This window comes from Juglans regia, chromosome 9, assembly GCF_001411555.2.
Source record: "Juglans regia cultivar Chandler chromosome 9, Walnut 2.0, whole genome shotgun sequence".
Lineage (NCBI taxonomy): Eukaryota > Viridiplantae > Streptophyta > Magnoliopsida > Fagales > Juglandaceae > Juglans > Juglans regia.
Genome location: NC_049909.1, coordinates 5,218,566 through 5,232,749, shown reverse-complemented (window position 1 = coordinate 5,232,749; position 14,184 = coordinate 5,218,566). Strand labels below are relative to the sequence as shown.

General features: G+C 41.0%; 1 protein-coding gene across 3 annotated transcripts in view; it reads left to right on the top strand.

Annotated features, from left to right (window-relative positions):
- LOC108997327 (ubiquitin carboxyl-terminal hydrolase 25) overlaps positions 1 to 10,516 on the top strand; it is a 36,151-nt gene extending 25,635 nt beyond the window's left edge. For 2 of the 3 annotated variants that reach the window (XM_018973546.2, XM_018973537.2), the window contains exon 8: positions 9,848 to 10,516. In XM_018973546.2, coding sequence (XP_018829091.2) covers positions 9,848 to 9,980 — 133 coding nt within the window. In that variant the 3' untranslated portion in view covers positions 9,981 to 10,516. The remainder of the gene's footprint in view (positions 1 to 9,847) is intronic. The other variant, XR_001997144.2, reaches the window with a different exon arrangement.
- Positions 10,517 to 14,184: the final 3,668 nt, after the last annotated feature.

Genomic DNA, 14,184 nt, shown 5'->3' with positions numbered 1-14,184 from the left:
GCATTTTGAGGCTTTGAAATTAACTGCTCCATCATTGCACTCAATTTGTTCGCTAGGACTTTAGAAAGGATCTTGTACACCTCATTGACTAAGCTAATAGGGCGGTAGTCTCTGATATCCACGAACCCCATTTTTTTAGGAATGAGAGCTAAAAAAGTAGCATTTAGACTTTTTTCAAACCTTTCATTAGCATGAAACTCTTGAAACACTCTCATGAGATCATCCTTGATCACTTCCCAACAAACTTGGAAGAAATCCATGGTAAAACAATCAATGCTTGGTGCCTTGTCACTAGCCATGCTACGGATCACTTTACGCACTTCATCTTCTTCGAACGGCCTCTCAAGCCACCTTGAACCTTGTTGGTGTAGTGATTCAAGAGTTGATACATCCACTTTTGGTCTCCATGTGTACTGTTCTGAGAGGAGGTGCTCATAATACTATACAATGTGGTTCTTGAGGACTAGCTAGTCCGATGAAAGGGCACCATCTACCATCAAAGCCTCAATTGCATTGTTCCTCCTCCGCAAATTAGCCACTCGATGAAAAAACTTCGTGCACTTATCTCCCTCCTTTAGCCACGGTGCCTTTGATTTTTGCGACCAAGAGATCTCCTGCATCAATGTTGATCTTTCAAGTTCCGTGACTACCTGACTTGTACAGATTCTCTTGGATTTAGAGAGAGATCTTGCTTCCTTCTTGCCCTCCAAACCCTGTTGCTCCTCCAAGAGAGAGCACCTCTAATGGAACCACATTCCCAAAAACTTGTTTGTTCCATTGTTTCAAATAATTCTTTAGTGCTTTTAGCTTTTTTGCCATTATAAAACTTGGAGAACGTTGGAAGCAAAACGACGTCCCCCATTGTCTGATCCTGTCTACAAAATTGTCAGTTTTAAGCCACATATTCTCAAATTTAATATACTTTCTGCCCCCTTGGATGCCTCTACTGTCTAAGATGATAGGGAAATGATTTGAGTATAACCTGGGTAGTTGTTTTTTAAGTACATCTGGAACATATAACTCCCAATCTGGAGTTATCAAAAACCTGTCAATCCTCGAGCAAGATGGGTGTTCACGGCTGTTGGACCATGTGAATGTGCCTCCAATTAAAGGAATATCCGTAAGCTCATGTTCAAAAATGAAGTCAAAATAATCCCTCATAGTGGGGTTAATGTGATACACCCGATCTTTCACTCGGGAAGTGGGTGACATTAAAGACCCCCCCCCAAAAAAAAAAAAAATACAGCTTGGGTAACTCCCACCAAGGAGCCCCGCCAATTTTCCCACAATGATTGTCTTTCGGAATCAAGATTAGGGCCATATATTCCTCTCCTGCAAATGCCCACAGAAATCCATCTTCTATATTCTTAAAGGAGTAAGCCATGGTAAATTCTCCTACACATTCATCCATTCTCTCCACCATCCTCTTTTATCATACATAACTAAAACACCCCCAGATGCCCCATTAGATGGCAAGTATGACCAGCCAACATGACGGCATCTCCATAAGCTTCGAACTATTTCTCTAGTGATAAATTTCAGCTTAGTTTCTTTGAACCATAAATGCCAAGTCAAACTTGTTTTACTCCCTCCTGCCTCCTTTTTGTTGCTGCAGTCTGAATTTGTTAGCTAAAAGGGCATGTGAAAGGGCCATATATAGAAAAAGGGTTTTCGGTGCAGAGTACACATTGTCCATAAGCACAGTCACATCTATGTGTTCAAGTAGAGAATGAGTGGAGAGTTCACTGTGGTAAGGTTCCCACTACAGTGCGAGATTATAGAGGGAAAGCCTATCAAATTTGTTTGTCCCAAAAATTCCTCTCCTCTCTAAGTTCTGCTTGTGTCCCATTTTGAGTCCAATATTATTGAAGGGTTTCAATAGTCTTCAAAGTACATAATTTGCCTCACCAAAAACCTGAAAGTCTTTTTAAACTAGGAGTATTGAGATGGTCATTTGTCAAGGTTTCTCACATGCTCACACTTCAGATTTTGAATAGGAGGTTAAAACACAATGGATTTATACAAGAGATGAACCTAATTACAAGCTAAGTGCTGTGAAAATCAGCATAAAAGTCATGAAAACTAATCCCATTCAGTACTATCGCCGAAGCCCAAAGTAACAATGTATGAAAGAAAAAGTCCCTGAACCCTCCCATTGAACGTTCCCTATTATCAAAACAGCGACCATTCCTTTTGTTCCAAGTACGCTACATTAAGCATGGAGGTACGATCTTCCAAATGGCCGCGATTTGATGATTACCCTGAATTCCCCTCCGACATGACAATAAGTCGACCACCCTCCAAGGCATGACCCAGGCAATGCCAAGCCTAGTAAAGATTTCATCTCATAAAGCCTTAACCACCTCACAGGCATGACCCAGGCAATGCCAAGCCTAGTAAAGATTTCATCTCATAAAGCCTTAACCACCTCACAGTGAAGAAGAAGATGATCCGTTGTTTCTCCACTTCTTTTACACATAAAGCACCAATCTATTATAAAAAGACCGCACTTTCTCAGCTTATCAATGGGCAAAATTTTTCCATGAGAGGCCAACCAGCCAAAGAAAGCAACCTTAAGCGGAACATTACTCCAAATGCTCTTCCAAGGGAAAACAATAGAAGAATGGGGTGACATAACCTTATAAAAGGATTTGACCGAGAAGTTCTTGCTCCCCAAATGAATCCAAAGCAACCTGTCCTCCCCTTCGGCTTTTAAGTTCAACGCATATAATGCACTTTAAAATTCTGTGATGTCTCCGAATTCCCAATCTTGGACAGCTCTAATAAACCTCACAGGCCATTGAAGAGAACCAGCTGTAATGTCCATGTTATCGGCCACTGAAGCGCATCCTTATCCAATGCAATCTTTACAATCCAACGCAATCCTGTAAAGAGAAGGAAAAGCGTTCTTTAAGTCAGAATTTGATTTGTGTTTCCCTTCCCACCTCAAATCTGAAATTGTTGAAGAAATCTTCCCAACCATTCTGAATAAATTTCCAAACTCCCACACCATATGCACCTCTTACTTCTTTTGAGCACCATCCTCCCCAAATACTCCCATATTTGACATCAATAACATTCCTCCAAGGAGCATCCCCTTCCCGATGATACTGCCATAGCCATTTCCATTTCCATAACAGTGCATTATTGAAGACCACCACGAGATAAAGGTGTGCAGATATTGTCCCACTTAATCAAGTGAAATTTTTTCTCCTCTAAGCCTCCCCACAAGAAATCACGAAAAATCTTCTCCAATTTATTCGCCACCCTTGCAGGCAAAGGGAGTAAAGATAGAAACTATGTTGGGAGATTAGAAAGCGTGCTCTTGATTAAGGTGATTCTACCACCTTTAGACGAATAGATCATCTTCCAACCTGCCGATCTGCGTTCAATCTTTTCAACAATCCCATCCCACATTGCCTTGGATTTATGAGGAGCCCCCAAGGGAAGACCAAGATACTTCGTAGGCAAGGATGACACCTTGCAGCCCTAGATAGCAGCCAATTCACCTATGTTATAAACCAAGCCAACAGGAACCATTTAAGATTTAGATAGATTCACCTTAAGGTCGGAGATAGCTTCAAAACAAAGCAATAGTGCCCTCAAGGAACGAATCTGGTCGGGGTCTGGCTTGTAGAGAATCAGCGTGTCGTCAGGAAAAAGGAGATGAGAGACATTTAAGCAACCGTTCCATGAACCACCCATTGAGAAACCTGAGATAAAGTCCCTATCCGCCGCCGCCTTCAATATTCTGCTCAACACATCCATTACTAAAACAAACAAGAAAGGGGACAAAGGGTCCCCTTGTGGCGCCCCCGACCCCCATGTAAGGAAAACACGGGAATCGAGACGCCGGGATGATGACAACACGGTCACACATCCCAACGAAAGTGCCAAGTGTGTACATGCAACGGTGTACAACAACAACGCAGCGGATTAGTCAACTAAGTACCAGAATTTAAATACAAGTAAACATCAGTAAAGTTTTAAAAGCAGTTATACAGTCATCCAAAAATAAAGTTAACACATGTCCCGAAAATACAAAAGGGTAAAATAAAATAACAATAAACAGTGATCCCAGATCACTCCTCGGGCGGAGCCGTCTCCTCAGGCTCGCCCTCCTCCTCCTCATCTGCATCAAAATCTGCGTTACCACAGAATGGTACCGCAGGTAAGTATAACCCAAAAAAAATCTCAGGAATAAAATGCATTTAATACAACTAACATGCATGCATATGATGAAATATGCATTTTTCCTCAAAACATCATTTTCCCCGAAAATGATAATTTTCCAACACACGCCAAAATCCGCTTTGGCCCAAAAATAATCCGTAAAACATTTTCCCAGAAAATGAATTACACAAAATCCAACACACGCTATTTTCCCAGAAAATAGTCCATTTAATCCGTCAATACCCTATGCACCATGGCCTCCCCTAGGGACCATCCGCACGTCCTGGCTTCGTAGCGATGCCCAGTTCCGCGCCCAGCGCGTACATGGCCGAGCACTCACTACGCAACGAGCGATGCCCAGTTCCGCGCCCAGCGCGTACATGGCCAGACATCCTCTAGTCCCCGCGAGCAGAAGGACCACGGAGTCGGCACGAATCTCTCGTCCGATCCCATTGTCGCCCAGCGACAATCCAGGGGACGTTACTCAGTTTATTCCGCTCCCGAGTAACCAGAGGAGTTCCACCGAGATAATGCCCCATCTCGGCTTGGGGTTTGTGATACACACGCACCCAACAAATCATTCACATGAAAACCCAGTTTTCATAAACACATGAACATGAATGCAATACACGAAAACCCAGTTTTCCTTTACAAACATGAACATGCATGAAATGCACATGAATCAACCAATCCAAAATCCATCAATAACCAATAACCAAACCAATCCAATCAAACCAACAACTCCACTCACAAATCCATCCGACCCCCGTACTCCTCGGACTCAGTCCGGCATGCCAAAAAAATACAGCGAAATGCGTTAGTGCAAAAATACATAAAATTCATGAGAACTCTTTGGAGAAATACTTACAGCGCTATATGATAATTTCCGGAGGATCACGAAGCTGAAAAAGGTGACGTCTGAGCAACACCACAGTGTAAAATACACTGTGGCCGTGGGTCACAGATACCCACTTTCCAACGGAGACAAACGAAGACCCCAAAATGATAGGGTAGGGCCTAGAGGGGTCGGTGAAGCCAATGGTGGTGGTGGTTTGCCGTGGATGACGGCGCAAATGGTGGTTTAAGGCCAAAAATGTACAAATCGGAAATGGACTTGGTGGGGCTTCAACGGTGATGGATCGGAGCCGGGGTTGGGTCCAAAGGGTTGCCAAGAGGTCGGGGATGAAGTGGTAGGAAGATGGTGGACAATGGCGGTGCGACGGCGGCGCAACGGCGGAAAGAGTGCCGCGGCTTCGTGGGTCTCGTGGGGGCTAACGGCGGCTTGGATGGAAGTGAGGTTGGTGGGGTAAGGTCGCCGGCGGCAGGGGAACCGAATGGAGGGGGCGGTGTCGACGGCGGCGGCTCGACGGCGGCGGGCTGGGGTGGAAGCCGAAGTCGCACGGGAGAGAGGAGAGAGTCCGTGCGCGGGAGAAGAAATAAGCCGAAGGAAAATATGGGAAAAAGAGAAAAAGGAAGGAAAAGAAAAAGAGAGGAAAGAAAAAGAGAGGAAAAGAAATGAGGTCCAATCCTCATAACTTGGGTCACGAAAATGATCCAACGGAAATGGTTTTGAAACCACAAATTAAATAAAATAATTTAAACGTAATGGTAAAGTCAAATTGAAATAATTAAATCACCCAGTAATTAATTTAAATATTAAAAGCAATTTAAATACATAACAATAAATAAATATTAAGAAAGCACATAAAAATAATTTTCACCAAATTAAAATCATAGAAATAAACTCACTAAAAATCCAACCAATTTTAAAATAAGAGGATAAATTTTTGAATAAATAATAAAAATCCTTCAGTAAAAATACACTAAAATACGGGGTGTTACACCCCTTGTCTCGAACCCCAAGAACAATTAAAGAAGCCTTCAGGAGTGCCATTTACCAGAATCGAGAATCTGACAGTTGTGATGCAAAATTACATCCATTGACACCATCTCTCCCCAAAACCTTATCTAACAAGAATATACACAAAAAAATCTCAATTAACATGATCAAACGCCTTCTCCATATCCAATTTACAAAGAATACCTGGGGTGTTGGCTCTGACTCTACTGTCCAAGCATTCATTGGCTGAGTACGAAGTCAAGAATTTGTCTTCCATTGACAAAGGTGGTTTGACTTCAAAATGATCTTCCGCATGACTTCACTCATCCGATTAGCTAGAACTTTTGAAATGATTTGTTATACCTCACTCACCAAACTAATGGGGCGGAAATCTTCACCTCCACCGACCTTGCCTTTTTTGGAATAAGGGAGCGTTAAGACTTTTCTCAAATTTCTTTAACGAGTGAAATTTGAGAAAAACTTTCATGATGTCCTCCCTAACAATATCCTAGCAAACCCGAAAGAACGCTATTGAAAAGCCATTTGGACCCAGTGCTTTGTTTTTCTCCATCCCTCTTAATACACTAAGGACAAGTTTGGGGAGTGAGATGAGATGAAAATTTGTGAATAATAGTAAGATAGTTTGTGAATAATAGTGAGATAGTTTGAGTTAATGTTTTATGAGGTTCTGGGAAAGGAGAGAAAAAGTTGAATAAAAAATATTATAAAGTTAAAATATTGTTAGAATATAATTTTTAATATTATTTTTGTTTGGAAATTTAAAAAATTTGAATTGTTTTTATTTTTTATTTGAAAGTTTTGGAAAGTTGTAATGATTAGTTTGGAAATATTTGTGTTTGAGTGATGTTTGGGAAGAAGATGAGATGGGATGAGATGATATGATATGATATGAGAATTTTGGGATGGAAACCTTTTCCAAACAAGCCCTAAGTACCTCATCTTCTTCAAATGATTTCTCCAACCAAGTTGCACATGACAGATCGATTGAATAAAAAACTAGCCCGTCCACCTTAGGCCTCCAAGGGTATTGGTCTTTGAGAAGCTTAAGATAAAAGTGAACAAGGTGATCCTTAATTTCAGTGCTGTCCGTAAGTACTCAACAGTCCGAGTGAAGAGCCTCAATGGCATTACTTCATCGGTGGGAGTTGGCTACTCTGTGAAAAAACTTTGTGCATCTGTCCCCTTCCATCAACCCTAGAGCCTGAGATTTTTGTCTCCAAGAAATCTCTATAAGGGCGATTTTTTCCCAGCTTAGTCTCAATAGCCATTTTCCTTGCCTAGTCTTCAACCGAGAGACCATCAACCTCCTTTTCATCAAAACATTGCAACTCCTGAAAAATAATATTTTGTTGGTCATTAATGTCCCCGAAGACTTCCATGTTCCATTTTTTCAAATTACTTTTTAGGGCTTCAAGTTTCCCAGCCAAAACAAAACTAGGATTGCCCAAAAAATGATACGAGGACCACCACCATCTAACCTTGTCCATAAACCCAAACGCTTTCAGCCACATATTCTCGAATTTAAAGTACCCCACCCGTCATGAAGGCCTCTACAATCTAATAAGAGGGGAAAATGATAAGAACACAACCCAGGGAAGCATTTTTTACATAGGTTAGAGGAAAGTGGGCCTCCCATGAAGGAGAGACAATAAATCTATCCAGCCTAGATCAGGGCTCCCATTAGACCAAGTGAAGTCTCCTCCAGCCAAATGTAGATTAACCAAATCCAGCTCAAAAATTAGAGATGAGAAGTCGGCCATGGCTGACCTGATACTAGAGTTCCCTGACCTTTCACTCAGAAATTGAGTGATGTTAAAATCCCCTCTAATACACCACAGGCAATCCCACCAACTACAGAAACCTGCAATCTCATCCCATAATAGCCTTCTATTACTGTCAACATTAGGCCCATATATTCCAGCAAAACCCCACCCAAAGCCATCATCCACATTCGTGAAAGAACAAGCCCCAAAAAATTCACCGACGACTTCACCACATTAATTACTCTCGTCTCACATCACTATAATACCTCCTGAGGCTCCCTTGGAAGCAAGAGAGACCCATCTTGTAACGCCCCAATGGAAGGCCCAAACCACTTGACCTATAATTCAAAAGGACTACTAGTCAATGATACAATTGAAGCCTGATTGAAATATTATAAAGAACAAGAACTTCTTCCTAAGGAATGTGGAATACTATACACCACCTACCATTCTTTTTATCATATGGGATATCACAATCTCCCCCCCGTAAATTTTCGACATCCTCTTTGGGCCCATTTGTCATAGGTGACATGGCTTAAATCTCATATTTTTTGTTGAGATAGACTCTGATACCATTAATAACACCCCAATGTAAGGCTCAAACCACATGACCTATATTTCAAAAAGGCTAGTCAATGATACAATTGAAGCCTCATTGGAACATTATAAAGAGCAATAATTTCTTTCCAAAGAATGTGAAATCCCATACATCACTTACCTTATCCTTTTATCATATTGGGTATCACACATACAAACATAAGGACCTTGCGAGAGAATGGATTACGTACGGACCCTGAGGAAAGAAAAGCTTTTGACTGGAACAAGTAAAACAACTGAAAACAGCTGTGCACCCCCAGGATTAGTCGAGGCCTTGTTCTCGGACACCTGTTGTCAATCTTAAAACTATAAATATGATCAATCTACTCAAGTAGTGAAGGTTAGATAGGTTTTGTGTGTTGTGCCCAAACAATCAGAACACGATGAATCTAAGCCAGTGAGTTGGCGTAGAATGAGCAAAACTAAATAAGAGAAAAATCATAAAGAGAAAGAGAAGGAATGTCTGTGAAGAGAGAGAGAGAGAAAAAAAATCAGTCGTTACCTCTGGTGTGACTACAGCGAATGGTGACAGCAGACTGTGCGGGGAGTTGAGCTTAATTGGGAGGTGAGAGGGTCTGCACTTCTTTGAGAAATGAAAACAGCTTCATACACAGCTGAAAGGGTCTGGAGTCGCAAGGCTAGGGTTCTGAATCAGATGAGATGAATCTTACAATTTAATCAGGTCGGTTTGGTCCCCCGACTTCGAAACCTGTGACAGATTGGGTGGACTATTCAACCCAATCCCAATATGATATAAACAGACATTAATCCGGTTGGGTTAGCAAGTTTTATGCACAGCCCTGGTTCCCAATTGTCAACAATGTGATAATTTGGATCTTTAATGGATTGCAACCCAATATTTTATGGGAAATACTCTAGTCACAAAGGGATTACACAAGCAATTCCATAAATTGACGTGGTTTGATGTGGTTCGTCAGATTGTAAAATAGATCTAAAGGATTAGATGAAGACACATCAGTTTGTGAGATTATTTTTGTGTAATTTTTTTGTAGATGTAGCACCCATATTTTATACTGCATTTATTGAATTGCATCAGGCATGTGTAGCCTTTGAGTGGTTCTTTCCGAAATCAAATGAAAATCGGCTTGCTAACAAAAGGCAATAGAAGCTGAAGGTGCATAAACCCATAAAATTTAGTTTTTCTGACCTTGTAGTCAATAGATAATGCTTTGTAACTAGTAGACTTAGGCAGTTTTTTCTTTTTTCTTTTTTTTCCTGGTCATTTAATACGGTGTAACTTGATTTGGTTATTTGTTCTGCTTTAGTTGGAAAGAGTTTTTATTTTGCTTTACTAATCTTACTTCTTTTGAATTTTTTACACTTTTTTATCATAAATGAGTATACTCCACTGTGTATCTGCTGTATATTTTCTGATGTTATTTTGCCTTGCCTAAGGTTTAAATTCTGTGTCATCTGCATTTTCTGTTTACAGGAAGACTTTAATTGCAGATGCCAAACCAACCTTTATTTCACAAATACCAGAGTCGTTGAAAGAGGATCTTATTGGCCGTCTGCGGTCATTTAACCAAGGAAAAAAGTTATTCCCCCGGACTTTAATAAACTGAACTTGGATGAAGGGATCCTGATGCATGAAGGGACTATGACCTGTAGTCATAGAAATTTTCAAATGCCTGCGTCAAATTCTGCTGGTGGCATAACAATTGTTGCAGATGTTTCATAATATTGTCTTCTGACATTGCCACAGATGAGTCTTGGTATATTAATGGGAATTGATGACAAGATATCCTCTAGCAAAAAGCAGGGGTATGTTGTATAATGCCCTTTACAGCAAGTTCTTGCCACAACAAGAGACTGTTATCTTTTCATTCATTACTCTATCCATGCTCACATCCTGTAGGTGCGCTCTCAGCCGATTTAAGATGCAAGGGCTGATTGCAGATCTTCCTGAAAGTTTTGTTTCTCCCTTGAGGCTGAGCAGTTGATTATGGTAGATCGAAAGATGAGTTTTACTCGGTTTGTACAATATCCTTTTCGGCGGTATCTTCAGTATACAATTCTAATCACAATTTCTTTTTCCTATATAATTGTGGCACTACAGACTCGGAGAATATGCTATCAAGTATATCCATTTACAATGAAATGGTTGTTTCCCGAGGCTTTCAAATACCCTCCACCCCCGAAAGAGGGTGGCTGACCCCCCATCCCCCAGTTCCCATTCCCCCTGAACAATTTTGAAGCATTTTATGTGTGGCTGTTTGTTAGTGCAACCAATGTGCAATTTTGTCTACTGTCTGTTCCTGCATGTGCTTAATGGTAAGCTGGTAGTTGCTTGTTAATGTGTACGGGGCAAAGTAGTGAACGTTTGCGCGCTCAGCTCTTATAGAAGTTGAAAAATAGAAATTAACCATGAACTTAACTAAAAATTAGTTTTCTATTAATTAGTAAGGCTTTTAGAATTAAAAAGGACAGTTGATAAATGATGTAGTATTGTTTCTAACTTATAAAGTATGAATCACTTTGATTGATATAGATCCATATATACATATATATAATTAAAAAATAATACACCGGTGGACGCATCTCGCTTTTTATAGACGAGCTACTTGATATAAATGGGTCTTTTTCACTTTTTGTGCTTGGTTATGGATTATGATACTAACTTTTAAATAAATGAGTACAAAAAAGGGCCTAGGGCCCTTAATTATAATTGGGCTTCATAGGCTTATCTTTGAAAAATGAAAGAACAAACAAATTGCTTAAAGATAGATGGAGGTTATCAAGCAAATGGAGGTTATCAAGCAAATAAGGATACGCGATAGTTCTTCAAAACTCTCCTTGCACTTGTCAGGCCATGCAATAAATGAGTACAAAAAAGGGCCTAGGGCCCTTAATTATAATTGGGCTTAATAGGCTTATTTTTGAAAAATAAAAGAACAAAAAGATTGCTTAAAGACCGATTGAGGTTATCAAGCAAATAAGGATACGTGATAGTTCTTCAAAACTCCCCACGCACTAGTCAACCCATGCAATAAATGAGTACAAAAAAGGGCCTAGGGCCCTTAATTATAATTGGGCTTCATAGGCTTATCTTTGAAAAATAAAAGAAAAAGATTGCTTAAAGATCGATGGAGGTTATCAAGCAAATAAGGATATGTGATAGTTCTTCAAAACTCCCCTCGCACTTGCCAGCCCATGCGAATTTAAAATTCTTCTTGGTTAAAGCTGTGAAAGGACTTAATAGCCTAGATAACCCTTCCATTGACCTTTGATAGGAACCAGCTAAGCCCAAGAAACTCCTCACAGCGTGCACCGAGGTTGGTTGTTGCCATTCTACCACTGCCTCGATCTTACTTGGGTCAACCGTGACTCTCTCCTTAGATATCACATGACCAAGGTCACAGTTGTTGAGTTTGGCAAACAATTAATGGTCCTTGACTTCCCCAATGCTAATCTCAAATGATCCTCATGCGCTTCGGCACTCCTAGAATACACTAGTATATCGTTTTTGAACACTACTACAAGCAAGTCTAGGAACGGTCGGAACACCCTATTCATAATGTCCATAAAAGCTGTTGGGGAGTTAGCTAACCCGAAGGGCATCATTGTAAAGTCAAAATGGCCATACTTTGTCCAAAAAGGTGTATTTGGTATGTCGCCTCCCGTAATCCTCAAAATGTGATATCCTAACCTAAAATCAATTTTAGAGAACACTGCAGTTCCTAGCAGCTGGTCAAAAGAATTGTCTATCCTCGATAGCGGGTACCTATTCTTTATGGTTACCATAGTGAGTTCTCAATAATTGATACACATCCTAAGGGTTCCATCATTCTTTTTTCACAAATAGCATTGGCGTTCCCCAATGTGAGATACTAGGCCTAATAAACCCTTATGTCAACAACTACTGGAGTTGGCCCTTCAATTCTTCTAAGTAAGTCGAGGCCATCCTATAGAGTGCCTTGTGTACTGGAACTGTCCATGGTTCTTGTGTCAATCAAGAACTTGATTTCCCTAGGAGGGGTAATCCTGGTAGTTCTTCGAACACCATCGAAATTCACTTTCTACGGGTATATCCTTGATCTCTTTAGGTTCTCTCTCCTTAGGCACCAGGTGTACTAAGTAGGCCTCAAACCCACTCGCCATCTCCTTCATGGCTTATAACAAGGTAATCAGTTACGACACTGACTTTAACTTGCTTCCTCAGAAAATCCTATCTTCCATTCTAGGTATGCGGAATGTCACCGTCCTCTAGCAATCTATACTCGCAAAGTACCTAAACAACCAATCCATACCTTAAATGACATCGAATCCCAACAATTCGAATACTATTAGGTCACCTCCAAAAGGGCTCCACCTATCTCCAAGGGGCACTCCTGAACTCTTTTGGTGTAGAACACCATTCCTCCATTGGTAACGTTACTAGACTCCCTACCACATCGATTCCATCTGAAGACCAATCATCCTAGCGAAAGCAATGGACACAAATGACTAGGACACACCTGAGTCAAGTAGCGTACTCGTGTAGTAATGTGATATTCTATCTCACCCTAAAATGAACGATTGACTCACTACTTACCTACATTCCTACAAATATGACTAATTAATCGCGGGCTGGCATTATGTACCTATGATGATGCATGCCTCTTGGATTTCTGGGGCCTTCGTCAACTTCTCCTGGAGTGAGGGCATACACTCTCTTGTATGGCCTATCTGTGATCTCCAAGTCCCTCACCATAATCCGCTCATTGCACCAGTCTTGCATGAGGGCAATCTTTAGCGTAGTGTGTTGTCTACCTACAACGATAACACAAGATTAGACCTTGACGACAATCTCCCTACTAAGCCCTATGACTGCTACTGCACACTGGTGTCCTTCCTCCCATGCATGCTTTGGGGGTAGTCAATTGTCATCCTCCATTAGTAAACGTCCGCTTCTTTAGGCCTGTGGGTAAGGCCAACAAGTTTTTCTATTCCCACTACGTGGGCCCTGATTCTCGTTTATAGCCTATCCTGAAATCGCTCCGTCCTCATGCTCTTAGTAGAAATGAGATGAGGGGTAAACCTTCCTAGCTCCCCAAACTTAGCAGCATACTGCTGTACTGACATGCTACCTTGAACCAAGTTAGCAAAGTTCTTCGACTTCTATTGCCTCACAATAGTGGGAAAGTATCGATCATTGAACTCCTTAAATCTTTCCACGAGATTCTTTCCATGGCTCCTAGTTCCATGGTAAGAAGTTGTCTTTTAGTACCCCACCATAGTGCGACCTCTCCTTGAAGCAAATAACTTGCTTACAATACTTTCTAGCTTTCAGTGCACTCACACACCTCAAAAGCTCTCTAATGTCCATGATCCACCTCTCTGCCTTGATTGGACCCTCGTTACTAAAGAATCATGGGTAACAATACGCCAAAAATCACTTGTACATACATCCCTTCTGCTCCTCCCTAGGGGAACCTAATTTCTAAACTTGCTAGTAATGTGAGTAGAATTCACATTGCTGCTCCAACACATTTGAGATGAGATTAAGCGCTCTTGCTAACTCTCCATCTCTCCTCTCGTTCAAAGTCTCTCCCTCTAGACTACCTGCTAGTTGCTCGCCTCACAGCACTCTCTGTCGCATCATTTTTAAATCCTACCACATAACTCAAACCTATCACTTGCTATCCCATCACTCGTTTCGTAGATGCAGATTAAGCCTAGGGTACTTAAAATTTCAATTTTACAACACTAGGATCAATTCTTATATATCTGGTACTAGTTATACGTAAACAAGTGGGTTTTACCCAGACTCTTGTATAAACGCTCTAA